The 17,201-nt window shown below is 27.5% G+C and overlaps 2 protein-coding genes and 1 long non-coding RNA gene across 4 annotated transcripts; 1 reads left to right on the forward strand and 2 right to left on the reverse strand.

Annotated features, from left to right (window-relative positions):
- Nucleotides 1–972: 972 nt before the first annotated feature.
- Nucleotides 973–8,430, reverse strand: GlcAT-P (Glucuronyltransferase P). 2 transcript variants are annotated; one of them, XM_086905156.1, is made up of 5 exons: nt 8,271–8,430; nt 3,072–3,280; nt 2,608–2,989; nt 2,094–2,251; nt 973–1,816 (listed from the first exon to the last, which is right to left on the reverse strand). In XM_086905156.1, exons 2-5 carry the CDS (start codon nt 3,267–3,269, stop codon nt 1,418–1,420), a joined length of 1,137 nt encoding a protein of 378 aa, XP_086761282.1. In that variant the 5' UTR covers nt 3,270–3,280; nt 8,271–8,430; the 3' UTR covers nt 973–1,417. The 2 variants fall into 2 exon arrangements, with proteins under 2 accessions (XP_086761282.1, XP_086761281.1); XM_086905155.1 differs by having other exon boundaries at nt 7,479–8,430.
- A 1,055-nt stretch (nt 8,431–9,485) lies between these two features.
- On the forward strand, nt 9,486–10,232 carry LOC116414006 (uncharacterized). The gene is made up of 2 exons (XR_015291301.1): nt 9,486–9,867; nt 9,947–10,232. It is a non-coding gene; the product is annotated as an uncharacterized LOC116414006 (long non-coding RNA).
- A 439-nt stretch (nt 10,233–10,671) lies between these two features.
- spz6 (Spaetzle domain-containing protein 6) lies at nt 10,672–15,279 on the reverse strand. The gene is made up of 8 exons (XM_012483943.3): nt 14,733–15,279; nt 12,961–13,153; nt 12,718–12,835; nt 12,502–12,612; nt 12,304–12,411; nt 11,949–12,215; nt 11,599–11,872; nt 10,672–11,520 (listed from the first exon to the last, which is right to left on the reverse strand). Exons 1-8 carry the CDS (start codon nt 14,751–14,753, stop codon nt 11,413–11,415), a joined length of 1,200 nt encoding a protein of 399 aa, XP_012339397.1. The 5' UTR covers nt 14,754–15,279; the 3' UTR covers nt 10,672–11,412.
- Nucleotides 15,280–17,201: the final 1,922 nt, after the last annotated feature.

Genomic DNA, 17,201 nt, shown 5'->3' on the forward strand with positions numbered 1-17,201 from the left:
ACAATAAAAGCAAAAAAATTTGAAAAAGATTGTTTGATAATTAAAAAATTTGTTTCATATATCCTTTTCTATATTCATTTAATTATTATTTTAATAATTAATATTGCATATTAAGATGCAACTTCAAAAGATCTGTTTTTTTTTTTAAAATAAATATATTTAAAAGTTGTATAAATTAATATTTATCCATAAGATTTTGTTATAGATCTTTTGAAATGCTTTGTTGTATTTCATTTTTTTTTCCCCTATCTACGCATGCATTCGATATGATATCAAATTTGATGATTGAAATCTTTTTTATTGCAAATTGCGATAATCTTAATTTTATGATATTATTTACGTTCTATTAAAAACCAGTGCACGTAATATTTTCTTTTATCGTCGTCTTTTTTCTTTTTTTTTCGTTCACTTAATGTTATATATTATACAATCAATATATCGATCAATTTTCTTAAAAATAACAGGAAGTAATGTGAAATAATAATATTAAAGAAACGATAAAAATGCAAGGATCTAATTATAAAAACAGAGTAATAAAATAATTTCCTATTCGCTATTTCGCATGACAAATTATCGTACATGTTTCTTGTTTGACAGAAATATATCATGGAAATATAATTTAAAACGATACTTATATAAGAATAAGTACAAAGGGTAATTTGCATTTACTTTTTTTTACATTAAAAAAACTTAATGAATATTCGATGTGTGATTTTAAAGAAGCAGTTGATTCATTAATCAGATAAAAAATAAATGCATAGTTGCGAAGCTAGAATAAATGAAAAACAGACAACTTATAAAGTAAAAAGAAGAAGAAGAATGCAAGAAGTTATACCGAGCAATAAAAATTTTTTCTCTAATATAAATATTTTTCTTATCATAATATTATCGCATCGAATAACTTTCAATTGAATCACTTTTCCCACGCTAATTGGTCTTCATTTTATTAAGTAATTATTGCAACAACTAAAATTTTAATATTAATTAAATATATTATATGTAAAATATCACTATATTATACAGAAACATACTTCCATAACAAGATTAGATCAATTTCTTTTTTTGCACATTAATTTTTTTTTTTTTTTTAAATTTAAGCTACAAAAGAAATTCATATTTTTTTTCTCCAAATTCAATTGCTCAAGATTAATAACAAGCTTAAAAAAACAAAAAAAAAAAACAACATTATAAAGATTATTTATATTACAATATTTCCTATGGAGATCTTAAATAAATTGTAGCTTCTCTTAAATATTTTTTCTAAGATTAACAATAAAAGATTAGAAAAAAAAGAAGATCATTACTACGCCAATCGTACTTTTTACAATACTTCAGGCACTGAATCACTTTGTTTGTCGTACTTATTAATCGTTAAAATTAGATCGAACTCGAAAATGCAGTCGCTATCGACCTAACATCATACTATTTGTTGTTTTAATTTAACTAGGTTCGTTTCACCGTACAGTTTCATATCGAGGGGCGCACTTGGTTCGTTCTTTTTCGTCTGCGTATGCCAAGCGAGTACCTTGGTGCAATTATCGGCCAGGAATTCAATTTCTTTCGGTTCAAACGGTGCCAAACTTTTCAAAAATCCATCTTCCTCGTATCCAGCTTTGAATGGCATCGAGGCATTTGGCCTTTGAAGCAGAAACTTCACGTTTACAGCAAAACCTGCCATATCAACTGGGAATTTCCGACCGGCGATCCATCCATCGTAAAATCCGATGAATTTTTCCTTCTTAATAATGGGCGAACTCAAACCAAATTTGGTGCATAAGCCGACAGGAAACATGGAGACTCGTTTCGTTTTACGTATCTAGAATATATAATTTTACTGTTTAACTGCTTAAGTATAGTCACAATTATAACGTTATCCAATGTAAATGATATAATTTTGTGTTAGGTTTTTTAGATTAATAAAAGCAAAAAAATTTCAGGCGAGTTAAATATGTTTCCTTTTCTTTTTCTTTCTTTTTTTTTTTTTTTTTTTTTTAGTATACATAAAATTATATCAAATGTATTTTTCGTAATCTTTATAATTTAAAAAATTTCGTCCATATTATGTAATAAGAATATATTTGCAAAAATAATACTTCGTCGAAGAGTGCTATATCATAGGTATTGTCATCATCGGCGAAATAGAAGACGCCATTAGTTGCATTTGCCCTGATCCATTGTAAGCCACGATTCCGATTGGACACACCTCGTGGTTTGGCACCCTTTTTCTGCTTGTACTTTTCAGGCATCGGAGCTGGAAAAGAAAATAACATAAAACCATCTAAAGTCGAACAACACTATGATGCACTTCAATATACATTAACAATATATGTCAATTTGCATAAATGTTAATATAATTCCTTATTTGTAAAAGAATGCCGAGTATCACAACTACATATATTAAACGCGACCTGACTAACAAAATCAATATAAAGCTTTTTCATCGAGACTTGCTCTCCTTTGAATATTTTGAAAGAATATTATGATTATTCTTAAATAGATGCGAAATAAATGAAGTGAATGTTCCCAATTGATGATTACTCGTGATTACTCGTGATTAGATTTAATTAATGTTATTTAGTTTGCAAATTTCTAATCTATCGAATTTACCAGTCAGATGCTCGAACTTCAATCCTGTTCGTTCCAACAACCTCGTGACTTGTTTAGTGGCAACGGTCGCGTCCTCTATAACGAGCCAGTGAACATTCTTTACCAACATCAAAGTATGCGACATTCTGGTGAGTTCCGGTATTTGTTCTGGCCGACGATACGTCGGTGTGATTATATACAACGGTTCCGGTATTTTATCCGAATTCATCGACGATTCTTGTCTATCCTCGTTCAACGATACGTTTTGATCATTCTTCGAATTATTCTCGGACAGTTCGAGAATATCCTTGTGCAAATGATTCGTCAACTGCTGCACTAACATCGAGGCTATGTCCGGACTGAGTCCGTTCATCTCTTGAACTTTATGCACAGCGCTTTTGATCTACAAAAGAGAGAGAGAGAGAGCAAGCGTTTTAAAAAAGGGACAGTCGTGAACGATCATGCGTTCATGTTCGAAAATTCACCATTTCTTCCTTGAATTTAGACGTTCTTACATAGCGCTCTACCTCTTCCTGGGATAGAACAGGGCTGTCTTCCGCGGAACCATCCGTGTTGAAATCTGCGATTTGATCGAATCGTACGCTGGTTGACAAATGGTATTGATAAAACACCACGAACAGACCTATTAAGGCTATCACCCCCATTTTCATAGATGACTTCATTATACTTGAACCTGAAAAGTAAGAAAATAAAATTAATATACAGAAGAAATAGATTTGACACGTATTTCTGTAACTTAAGATTAGAAAATTACATAGAAAAAGAAGAAGAAAAAAGGAATATTATCACCATGATATTTACTTCTAAACTGAGTGAATTAGTACAAGTGTAATTTTAAAATTATTTCAAGCTATATACATAAATATGTAGATATATACGTATATAGATATATAATGAAAATCATCGAAATTAATTCTCCTTTCTTCTTTCTTTCAAAAATTGCTCACTTCGCAAACGAATGAGAGTAAAATTAGGAAATATAACATCCTCGTGCATTAAAGCTTTTATAAGACGGAAACGATAAGATATGCGCTTCCGGCGATACGTATATATTTCTTTATGCAGATGAGATTTTGAAAAATTACTTATATTCGCGTTATTAATTTTAATACGTGAAATACGTGACATTTGCCGTTCATCTAATGATTATGAAATTGCAACGTTTTACACACTTCCCGTCGGATCAAGAATGTCAAACGTTATTATGGTTTCGCGCTACCAATGTTTTAAGAAGTATTATATTTATTTGTGTCGCATAATTGAGTTAAAGTTGTTAAAAAAAAAAATTGAAAAGAAAGAATCGTTTATACAATTTTTTTATATATCAGATATTTTTTCCAATAAAATAGATTTTTTTTTTACGCATATCTTATTATTTATATTTACAATATTCGATTCGAAATTTTGACTCGTAATATTGATTTATAAATTTTCTTCGAATTGATATTAGTGCAAGATAATGTTTTTTCAGATTAAAAATTGAAAAATTAAATATCTATTTAATTAATTCCTAGAGTATTATCAATGTTTCAATTTTTGAAAATGTTGTCGATTCTCCTATATATAAATTTTTAATACCATAAAAATTTATGAAACACGTTATAAATAAATATGTTTATCTTTATTTTATTGTCGTTTTATAACTATTTATTACAATTTTATCTCTGTGATAATCTTAATATTATTGTACACCCCATAAAACTGTAAGTACTTCATTTTTTAATCCTATTCTTTAATCTAATTTTTTTTGTTTGAAAATTAAAATTTGAATCGATTTCTTGCTAATTTATCATCACTTTCTCTTCCAAATAGTTTCAATCTCTTATCTCATATATGTATAATTAAACCATTTTCATACTATCTATAAATATTATATCTCTCAATTATTATTATTTTTTTTTTCATTCCTTATCTTAATTAATAATAATATAATTTTATTATTAATTCTAATTAATAAGTTCGCAAATATTAAAATAAAAATTATTATAGAAAGATGTTACATCTTTCTTATCAATAACAGAATAAAATATTTTTTTCGACGGCCGAGGATGATATTCAAAGCAACGTATTCCATTATCTTACATTGCCAAACGATAAGAGAGAACGAGTGCAAATAAAAAATTTATCTTTTACACGAAAAAGATTGTTAACGATGATGAAAAATTAGACAAATAGATTTATTTATTCAAAATTTTATTGATGATAAAAAGGCACACAATCATGATAAGCGAAAAAAAAAACTGTGTTGACAAAGCATGGAGGTGAATGCCGTTCGTATTTGAGGAAAGAAACATCTGTTAATTACTATTCGATCGAAATTATTACGATTTTATTGGAGAAGCGACGAGTCAAAAATATTGGGACTAATGAACAAATATTTCTATTAAATATTTTAATTTTTCTAATATTATTTATTTTGTCCAATTTCGAATCAAATTTCGAAGAAAAAAGATCGATTGAACGAGAAAGAAATGTCGATTTTATATAATATAAATAGCATATATCCGGAAACGAGAAATTAATATAAGAATGATTTAGAATTATAAAATAAATTTTTGAAGAAATAATTAAAAAGTTGCGGAGATATTATTTCATTTGAATTCTAAATAAATTGAAATATGAAATGAAGGGAAAAAATAATGCATAAGCTTGTTACTTTTATTCATTGTAATATGATATGAATTTGATGAAAGTTAGCACATTTATTACATCGCTTGGAATCACAAATTTGAAGCGAGAACAAGAATGACTTTCATGCGTAAAATTTTTTTTATAAATTTTTTATCTGTAAAATAAATTACGATTCGTTAAAATTTATGAAAAAAAAAAAAAAATTACTTTATACGACAGATAAGTTTTGTTTTTCAATTTACCTTTATGTTTATAATCAAATGATGAGGAATAATTATTTTAACCTTTATTTATGATATTAATCTAACATATTTTCATTGCTGGAATGTAACAAATGTACAAAGTGAAATATAATTCTAACTATTGTTTTATAGCAGCAATTTTTTTTTCTCTATAATAATTGAGAAATTATTCCACCATTCAAATTATCTATCAATTATCAAAAAAGTAAACAAATGATTACTTTATACGAATATCTCCATTTATCTGCGTTACGTGTTATCAAAACTAACAAAAATTCTGTTTTTGTGCAATTTTATAAATATTTAGAGTATGATTATGCGTGAAGCTTATTTTTGTTCGATATATCACTTTGAAGGGGCGAAATCAACCTTTAAAGTTTTTTTTTTTTTTTAACTTTGTTAAAAACGATGTTACAAATAAAAACAAAATTTTAACATATAAAATATTATAGATTTTGATGCTTTGTAACCTTGTGTGAAAAATATTTCGAGGCAAAATTGTATTCAAAACACGCTTGAAATTTTGAGAATTTAATCTTTTCAAAAAGATTTTAGCTGAAAAAAATTTTTATGAAAATTTGTTAAATATAATAAATCATTTTTTTAAATATGCTTAATTATATCCATATGTACCTCTCTTCAAATAAAATAGAGACAATGATTCAATAAATTTTCGCGCCAGAATGTAACATGATTGATAACGAAACAGAGAAAAATATATGTTTGCTTAAATCAAATATCCATATACCTAAATAGTGGTTTTCATTGCAAATCTTATCTTTTATATATATCAAAAACACTCACTTAATATTTAATTAACAAAGTTAAGCTTAATTAAACATATAAAATAAGAATATAAATATATATATATATATATAATTAAACAAAATTGAACAAAAAATAATTCCGCGAAATATATATGAATATAATGAAAAAAGGAAAAAAAATAAGAGAAATAAAAAAGAAAATATTAATACAACAAGAAAGAAAATAATAATAAAGAATATAAAAATAAAAAAATTAAAATGTTAAAACATGTTACGAAATTGTGAAATTTCAACATGTGCGACATTACATAATTGAATTAGAGGATTGCAAATAGTCTACTAAAGGATCGATTAGACTTAATTTAGCGCCATGACAGACGTACTCGTGGCTGGAAAGTTGGCTAGCGGGACGGCACAGAGACAAGAGACATACTCTACTCGTACCATCTAATTCAACCTTTGATGATCTCAAACCTTTGATGGCTTTACAACTTTTAAATTCTTGGCGGTTGATTATGATTCTTGATCATAATCCTTATTTTGTATTTTTACATCAGTGAAATTCGTATTTTATTCGATCTTGATGTGTCTTGCTTATTTTTTTCGTGAACGGATATTATATGATTTAATTTATAAATACATTTATTTTGATCAGTGATGAAAATATACATATGTTAATTTTATAATTTTTTCAAATAAGAAAATTTTATTATACTATATATTATTATATTATAATATAATCGATCAAATATGTATTTCTTTCGTGCTTTTTTTATCAGCTTTTCAATTATAATAATATATACTGGTTACAATGTAGTGTGCAGTATGAATTTCGGTTATAAAAATAGGTCACATAAAGCTGCAATTCTCTAAACCCTTTGGTAAATTCTTTCAATTTAGTGGCGCCACTTGACACCGGTGAATTTCTGTATTTTTCGATATACGTCTTTTATTCTAACGGAAAAACTTTATCTAGATTCAAAATATCTTTTAATTATATCTAATGTTTTCCCTCCTTTTTCAGTCGATACGAATTACAAACACGCACGACCAATCTGTTTGAATTGATTATCAATTTTTCTCAATTTGCTTACTAATTTTTATATATGAAAATTAAATGGAGAATATAATTTCTATGTTATAACCTTTTGCAATCGACTAATTAGACATATCTAACCAACTCTGAATGTCCCTATTATTTATCTTAGACAAGAAATAGGTTAAAACTTACCTGATAAACGGTGTTCATACTCCTTTCATGAGTTGTAATGGTTCTTTCTTTATGTAATTTGTATAGAAAATACTTTGTCGCACATTTTGTGTTCGCGCGTTTTGTTTTACAATGTAAGAAATAATACCACGATAGCTACGACACTGTGACGTTTTCATGATATGATAACCGTAAATCTCCATTAAAATTCGACATTAGTGATTTTTTTTCGATCAGTGATTATTCTATCGCGATACACTTGTATAAACCAAACCATAAACTGTACGATGTACCAGATGCTGTTGCTTCATGATTTTTAACAACTGTCTTGTCCATATTTCAATATAAATTTACATCTTCAATATATTAATAAAGAACAAATCCATTTAACAACTGCAACGGATTCCATCGCTGCTAAATGATGTTTCGTCGAATCGCGTTTATTTTCCTTTGCGATGCGAATAATAAATTGACAGACAATCATGAGAATTTTAAAACATATGAATAACCAAGAGATCGTTCCGTGGAATCGATTTTCATGAATTTTCATTGTATTACGATTATATTCGAAAGACCGGGTGACGGAAGCATATTGCCACTGGCATGAGGATGATCTATATTATAAAACATCACTGATTTTTTCTTTCACTAATCTGCAGCACTTTGATCGTTTGGCAAATGTATTTTTAGCAAGAAGTCTCGAACCGCTTTGAAACGTTGGCCACATGTCGTGCGTAAAATAGACCGATTAGTTTTCAGTTAATGACAAACAAGTTTCGATTTTCTTGATAACATTATAGTCTATTTAATTACCTTCCTAATTGCATGTTTATCTATCGTACATTTCAATTGTGTTCTGTCAGCGAAAAGAAAAAACAATACACCTGACGTAAAGATCTGACAAAACGACGATGAAATGACACTCCTTCGTCGGTTAACACTGAACTGTTCCCTCGTTGCATTCCCCTTGTGCGATTCGTCTACGTTCGCATTATATATATAACCCCCACTATTTCGTTTCAGCTGGCGCAGCAGCCGACGCTGTCACTACTTGCATGTATGTATGCGCATATATATATATATAATATATAATATATATATGTATATATATACATTTCTATACTATCATGATACATATGCGCGTTACACTGAATCACGTGGAAGAATGTATTTGGCGCAGAGTAGGTGTTTCTATCGATCTTTCAAACATCCGCGTGGCGATCGTTTCTGATCGAACGATCAAACGATCAATTAGATATTTGGATATTGAATACGTTATAATTTCCTCAATGATTCAGAAAAAAGAAAAATTCAAAGGAAATATATTTGATCTTAAAATTATAAAATTTTTACTCAATATAATAATTGTACAATGTAAATTTAAAGATATAAAAATATTTTATTCGAATAGAATGATACAAACAGAATGAATGATACGTGTTATATGATTCATTTGCTTTATTGAATATCTTCACTGAAACATAATTATCGAATTATCGATTTTGTAATCAGATCATCATAAAAAATCAAATATGAATAAATAATTAAAATAGTATTCGAATTAAGTATACAATTAATAATAAATTTATTAATTACAATATTTGAATTTATAAATATTTTTTTTGAAATTTTTTAACAATTTAATATAAAATGTTTAATAACAACTTATTATCAATTATTATTCTTTAGTTTTAAATTCATATCAACTACAATAAAAAAATAATCTAAAAAAAGAAAATAAAAAAAAAGAATCTTACCCAAATGATAAAAAAAATTTAATAACATCATTGTCAAATATTAAATATAAAGTTAAGTTACAAAGTATTATTTAAGTAGAAATAACATGCTTTTGCATAATGACTTCACCATAATGATGATTAATATTATAAAGAGCCATACTTGAATTAAATAAAAAAAGATTGATTGAATGAAAATCAAATGAATCGAAATCTTTCAAAATACATTAACTTTTCAAATTAATTTTTGATAAATTTATTTAAACAAGGAAACTAAGGCAGGATTAAGAAAGGGTAGTAGATACGAGGGAAAGTTTAGTTAGTAAGTCAATCGGTTTATAAGATAGTTTTTCGAACTGTTTGTTATTATTCGTGTTCAATGATGGAATAAAATCAATGCGAATTGTCTCTTAATTTTTTTTAACTCAATGTCCCCATAACAAGTGGAATCGATCGATAACCATGCTCGACAAACACCATGTGATTTTCTCTCTCTCTAACCGTCGTCATTTCAACTATCTCTCGCCTCGTCTTTCAGCGACCGGAGTATTGATCCAACCGAGCAATACTTATACACACAGTGTATGTAACATTGTAAACGACCACGGTTGCCTACGAATCTCGGAAGGGAATTGTAAACGACGTTGTCCAAACTTTCTTCTTTTTAATCGTAGGTATGTATCATATATTCGTTGAGGTTAAGATATATAATGCAGGAATTACATATGCAATTACTGAATGCGTTGCGTAAAGCGCTTAGGAGAGGCGAGAGAGGGAAGGAAGGTCTAGAATAAAGTTGAGCCATGACCTATACAGAAACGGATCATTTTATAATTTCATAGAGCACTTTCAAATTATTTAATCTATTTTAATCGATGGAGACTAAAATTAAGAATTCGATAATCGACAATTTAGCATTGGATATGAAATTCTATTAATGTACAGAATCAAAATAAGGTTTGTTTAATTATTTATATTCGTTTTAATGTCACTCTATTCTCACTGGTAAATATATTCTTGTATTACTATAGTTTCAATATTTTGTATTTTTTTTTTCTTAAATAAGTGAACGTAGTTATATTTTAATAGTTATCTTCTGAGTACATTGCAATTTATTCGCATATAAATACTATTACGTAAAAAACATGTAATAAGTATTTTAAAATGGAAAATATAATTTTATGTTGATTCGAACATAGTCGTTTGATTTATTTCATATATCGGCTTTTAAAATATGAAACAACTGGTTTTTAGCAATTTAAAAGTTTGTTCATATTTGAAAATAAATATGTAATTCATTCTACTTTGAGAACTAAATTAAAATATATAATTTTCGAATTGATACAGCGATAAAGATAAACAATTTCCTTATTTCTAAATCAAAAAATATACTTATATCTAAAAATAAATATATAAAATAAATAATGCAACAATACTTCAAAATAATGGAATGAATATGAATTTTTAACAAAAATATCTTAAGTATTAATTCCTGTATTTTTTTAATGAAAAAAGTAACAATATAAATAATACAAAAACGTTAAAAACGATAATATTAAAAAGTCTTGATTCTATTTGTAACAAATCTTTTAATTATCCTTACATTCATTCAATTTTAGTACTAGTGAAATGTTAGCTTATGATCAGTAAAAAAAGAGAATTATCTACATTAATTAAACTTGCACATCTTAAAAAATGTATCTCATACATATCTCTATAAAATTTTGAATTAATTAAAAAAAAAAAAAGAAATACTTAAATAACAACACGCATTAGTATTGCAAGTATTGCAAATTTTTCTAAAAGTACAAATTCTATTGCGTTCATGACATTGGTATTTCTTTTCAGTCTTTAAATCTTGCACAATATTGCAAATTTAATACAATTATATTAAAGCTAATATATCGATCCCGTCTATCCATCCACTTTGATATCGATTAATCAAAAATTAATTCGAATTATTATTTAGAATTAGAAAATATTTCTTCACATATATATATAATATAATGATCTAATATTTTGTTAATTTTCAGTAATTAGAATTATTATCGTCAATAATCAATAATTAAAATTATTACGAATTATTAAAAATAATTGTACTTGGCCATTTGACGATCGAAAATAGCAAGACTTTTAACGAAATCCGATATGTTTATCGATTTAAGTTTCATGAACGCGTCCCTTTGCTCATCCATGCGATCTGACACACAAAGCTTCTATCACAATTCAACGTTAGATCCGCTTCGACGGACATAGCGGTTGAAATAATCAGGACGCCAACACTTGCAGCTTCCAGGTACCAGGAACCAGTCATAGTACAATCTTACCTGTATCGAAAATATATGGAATCAAGAAACAATTGTTTTTTATTTTTTAAAATCCATAAAATCGAATATTCGAATTACCTGGAAACAACCCATTTCATCAACACCATCGCAATGATGCTGCGATCCACTGTTTCGAGCTTCGTTTTCACCAGCACGCTTCTGTAAATATTGTTGATAATTTTGAAAATCGTGAACAGGTGGTGGTGAACCTGCAATATCTCTTAGACCGTTGATCCTAGAGTTTTGATTTTCTTCCACGAATGTATCGGGATAAAAAATTTCCGCTACTAGCAGACTAGTCCATCTTGGTGATGATAGACAACCACCATCCAAATAATGACATCTTGATTGCCTATAAGAAATGGTTAGATATTAACAATCACTCGATAATAATAATTAATTATAATGTTTCAATCTGTGTATATTACATGCATCTGGTTACTTCAATAGTCTGTGTGAAGTAACCCTCGTAAGGTATTTGAACTACATAACGCCAAACTCCTTGATAATTCTTGGCGAACACCGGTGTCGCGTATTCCACTTTAGCCGGGCAAGGAGTAGGTGGGCCGGTGTACTCTGGTTTCTCTTGTGGCGGTGTTCGTTGACGATACTCGGGGGTAGAAGGCTCGTCACGACGCTCAGCTGCTGAGGTAGCCAATGGCTCACCTTGTATAGCCTTGTACAGCATGCAAACTCTTCAATACAAACAGAAGATTATAATTCAAGATACGAATTTGAGTTAGTTTTAATTGATTTAATGATTGTTGATATTTGACAACTTACACTCCTCCACCATTCTCGCAAAATTTACGACCATTTCTGAGAGTGTCCAATGCGCTCTCTGAATCGGATGATCGTTTACTTCTGCTCCGTTTCTCGTCAGTGTCCACACTGATATTGGAACAAAAAAAAAAAAAAAAATACATTTTATAAAATGTATAACGAGAAATTAAAGTTTTTACATAATTAAAGTTTACTAACGAGTTTTGGAAGTACGAATGAACTGTGGCCACCTTCGGTAATGAATCATCGGCCTTGAGTATGGGCAACGCTTTGCTCAAAAATTTCAACGTGTGATTTTTCAATAGTGCACTATAAGAAGAAAAAAATATAATAAATGTAGTAAAAAAAAGAAAAAAGATATCATACGGAGAAGTTAAGATTTGTTAGGAAAATTTTTTTATATTTTACACTTACAAAGGATATGACGAACCATTGAAATATTGATTCATAGGATTCCGTGGAATATAACCCTTGTTAAGGTCTCCACAAATATTATGTATAGAAACGAAACCTTTTCCCTGTTTACCGGTATCTAAAATTTTTACTCGTTAATTTATTAATACATATTAATTTATATGTAAAGAAACAATAGAAAAAAATTATTTTTTAATTATTTCTTCTGTAACACTAACGTCATTAAAATAGCACAACACGTACCGTAGCACTCTTTATCGCTGTCTATATAAGGTGGTGGCCTCACTTTAGGCGGTTCTGCGTTCGGTGATTTAACAAAAGCGTAATATCCTTCTGGTGGTTCATTAGATTCCGTTGTCGAATCGACGTCATTTGATTTCGTTTGTTTCGTATCCGGATGTTCATTTGCATGACACGTAAGGCACAAAAGTATCAGCTATAAATTTGATATTTATTATGTCATATTATTCTTTTATAATTATTTACACTTTTATAATCATTTATTATATTGTTCAATCGTAAACACTTTTTTCTCTCTTTATTCATTATAAAACGAAATCATGAAAATCAGATGATGGGATAGTTAACCTTAACCTTATTACAGCAACCGAATTAAAATCTTAACCTAAAACAAACGGAAGGTCTATCGACATAGATCCAACAAGTTGTTGTCTGCAACAAGAGAGAAGCATTATTCGAATATGAAACTGGGATCAACGGGATACAAATATATCGCGTTGTTTGAACTAGCTTGTCTGTCAATGATCCCTCGACTCTACGCGTTTCGCTGTTACAAGACATTCCCCGTTAGTAAGATACCAAGGTGTATCGTATTCGGCCTTAACGGTACTCGGTCCATGCTCCATGGACTATTAATACTCCGAGACTATAGTCTTGTATACGGACTGCCCCACTAAGCGTGCACGACCACTAGTCATCATTGCATTCTTTCGGCTCTTTAATCTTCAGGAATTTCGAAGATAAAAATTATGACGTTCAAGTTTATTAGACTGTGCAAGTTTTTAGTAATTAATTAAGTTACTAAAAAATTACTAAATTTTGATTGTAGAAATTGTAATTATTCACAAGATTATTTGTTTGATTTTTAGGTTTAGTGTTAGAATGATTCGAATGGTAAAAATACATTACAGAGATTTTATAATTGTAATCGGATTGAAACTTAATGATTTTTTGAATTGTATAGAAAAAATTTGAGAAAAATAGTAATTTTTTCATATTAGAATAAAATCTAATCTTAGAATAATTTAATTCTAATATAGATAATTCATTATTAGCAATAAATTAAGATGATGCTTTATCAAATGAAATGTTAAAATTAAAAGATAATATTGATAAAAATTATTGCGAAATCTTGATTCATTTTTTTTTTTTTTTGTAACAGGATATTATATCTTTAATCAATAACATCTTAGAATTCCAGAAAAAAAAAAATAATCATGACATTTAAAATACACAAATACTTTTAAAAGTGCATAAAGTATACATTAGTTTGATTAATGATCGTAATGAAATTCAACTAATTTTTTTATATGTGATATAAAACGATATTAAAAAAGACGAAAAAGTATATTTTTCCCGCATGATGTTTATTACGCATTTGTGTAACGGTATTACTTTATACCGGTTCCCTGTGATTACTGAATACGGGATCTTTCTATAATAAACATCAACTTACATTAAATTTATACAACTTTTCTCTCTGATTTTAATTTATAATTACACATCAATCAGACATATTCAACATATTTGTTTCGATAGAAATTATGTTCAATTAAATGTCTATTGAAATTGAAAACAAATAATTTAAAAAAATATTGTCATTGCATATAAAAACAACTTTAAGTTGAGTGATAGAAAAATTAAAAAAAATATATATATATATATAAAAAAATTTTGTAATTGTTAGTGGATAAAACAATATAATATAAGTATAAATAATAATAAGATTCATAAAATATTCAGAGATAAAAAAAAAAGCTATTTTGTCAACTCACAACAAATGTTCGGAATTTCATTGTAGTAGTCCTTTCTTCTTTGACACAGAAACCAAATACGTTGAACTTAAAATAGGAGTTCTACCTCTGAGATGTCTCGTGACCAGACGACGGTCATAGCAAAACTGAACACATTGAACTCGTGCTATGGTATAAGAGCCACCTGCCTTCGGTTCTGTACTCATCACCAAAGGTATCCATGAACTGTCTCATGACATATTATGCTTCAATACACGCTCAAAATCTCTTTATTTTTTTGTATACTTGTTGAATATATACATTTAGAAATTGAATATACATTTAAAAATATAAAATTAAATTGTTTTAATTCATAGAATATAATTTAGAAAAGCCAAGCCTGTAAAATTTAAACTTTTTCAAATTAAAATGTGTAATTTTATTGATTGAAGAATTTTTGCTATGTTGTGTATTAAATATAAATGAATTATTATATTTTAAATTAGTTTTAAATTATTAATAAAAAGATTCAGTTTGTTCATTATATAAATTATATAAAATAAGAACAAAATTTTAAAGATATAACAATGAATATCAATATTTGGCGCGCCGCATTAATCTGATGCACATGCGCATTCGGAACGAATTCCATACCAAAGAAAGATAGCGGGAAGTGATTATACGAGACGAAGACGCACAAACAATGCATATCCTTTTATTTAGATCGTCCATTCCCATATAAATAATCATTTCTGGAGAAGTTGTGATCTTTAAACAGATTTTTTTTTTTAAATAATATAAAGCAATTGGTGAATTTTTTAATATTTTTAGTATCATTGTTTTTTTTTGCTATTTTTCAATAAATTTATATTTCTAATAAAATTATAAATTTTATTTTATTTTTCTTTTAATTGAGAATAATTTCACCGACTTTCCTTCGTGAAAAAGATTGTGTGACAATCTATTATGTCGGAGAAAGATTTGAAGTGAGATCAGGACATTTCCGGAAATGTACGTCTTCGTAGCAGTTGGTCAAGGTCATCAACTCATTGAGCATCCATGGTAAGTACAAAGAAGAATGTGGAACGACAACCTATCGATCTACACATTAGAGTTATGCACACGAACTATATTCTTCATTTTCGTGAGATTAATCCATTATGAAAAAATTATAATTATATTTATCATATTTAAGCAAATATTAAATAATTATCAACGATATTAAATAAATTAAATAAATTAAAAAAAAATATTCTACGAGACATTTAGATGTTCTTATCTTAATGATACTTACATTATAATATATAAATTATGTATTTGAAAAAATTACTATTAAAAAATTAAAATTAAAATGTTTTAAATGTTTTAAATTTAAATATTCTTGTTTATGATATTAGTGAACGTATCAGATTTACCGTTGAAGCGTTGCAGGTCATTGATTCGTGATATATGTATGTGGTACAAATAATATTTGTATATATGTTTTAAAAAATCATCAACAATGATCTAATATTTATACGAATTCCAGAAAGAAACTAATATATATATATATATAAAATATATAATTAATTGGTAATCTAAACAAATTTTTTATCATCATAAACATTATATTTAACCTTTAAAGAATGATGAAAATTAAGCATAATGAAATTTTAATCGCAGATTAAATTTTACTATTATCTTTTTTCGTATTTTATTTTAATTATACGCAATTACAATAAATTGTAAATATTTATTTTCTTAAAGATGGATTGTAAATTAATATACGATATTCTTTAACCGTATATTTTACATATATCATAGATGAAAATATAATTAAATGTATAACAAATAACTTACCCATAAATATATAGACATAACGAAATGACAAACATTCTTGAATCTTCTGAGCATAATATTTGAGCAATGACATCTTCTTCGTAATGCATAGATAATAATTTTACCTAATAAAAGCGGAAGGTATTTATGATATAAAAAATAATTTCAACAAGAATTTAGTAGGATAGACATTTATTCCATTATTTTATTGGTATTACTTACTACTTGAATGCTATATTCATAATAGGTATCTATAATTATGTCGATAATTATGCGTGAATTTAAAGAATACTTGAGGTCAGCCGCAAGATGTACAACCTGTGTCAGTGTTACAATCGTCATATAGGTAAATAATTATAGAACAAAATTTAAGCTTTTATTTCTTAATGCAATATTCATTAAGGGGAGTGGGGATAATGGCGGCTTATTCATTTCAGTTATAACCTAATTTTTTTTTTTTTTACTATTGATCGATTTTATAATTTACACACGATCAATCTTTTTTTATCACGACTAGGATATTCTCCATTTTTTTTTTTTTCATTTTGATATATCAATTTAAAAATTTCTTGACCACTGTTTTCCTGCCAATCTAATATTTTTACGAATTTCTAATTATCTTACGAAATCATATAACGCACAATATGAGGTACATGAAATACCATTCCCTTTTTTTTTTCTTCATACTTCCTC

Source organism: Apis florea, unplaced genomic scaffold (assembly GCF_048593485.1).
Source record: "Apis florea isolate Af1SG1 unplaced genomic scaffold, ASM4859348v1 contig_2411_pilon, whole genome shotgun sequence".
Taxonomy (NCBI): Eukaryota; Metazoa; Arthropoda; class Insecta; order Hymenoptera; family Apidae; genus Apis; species Apis florea.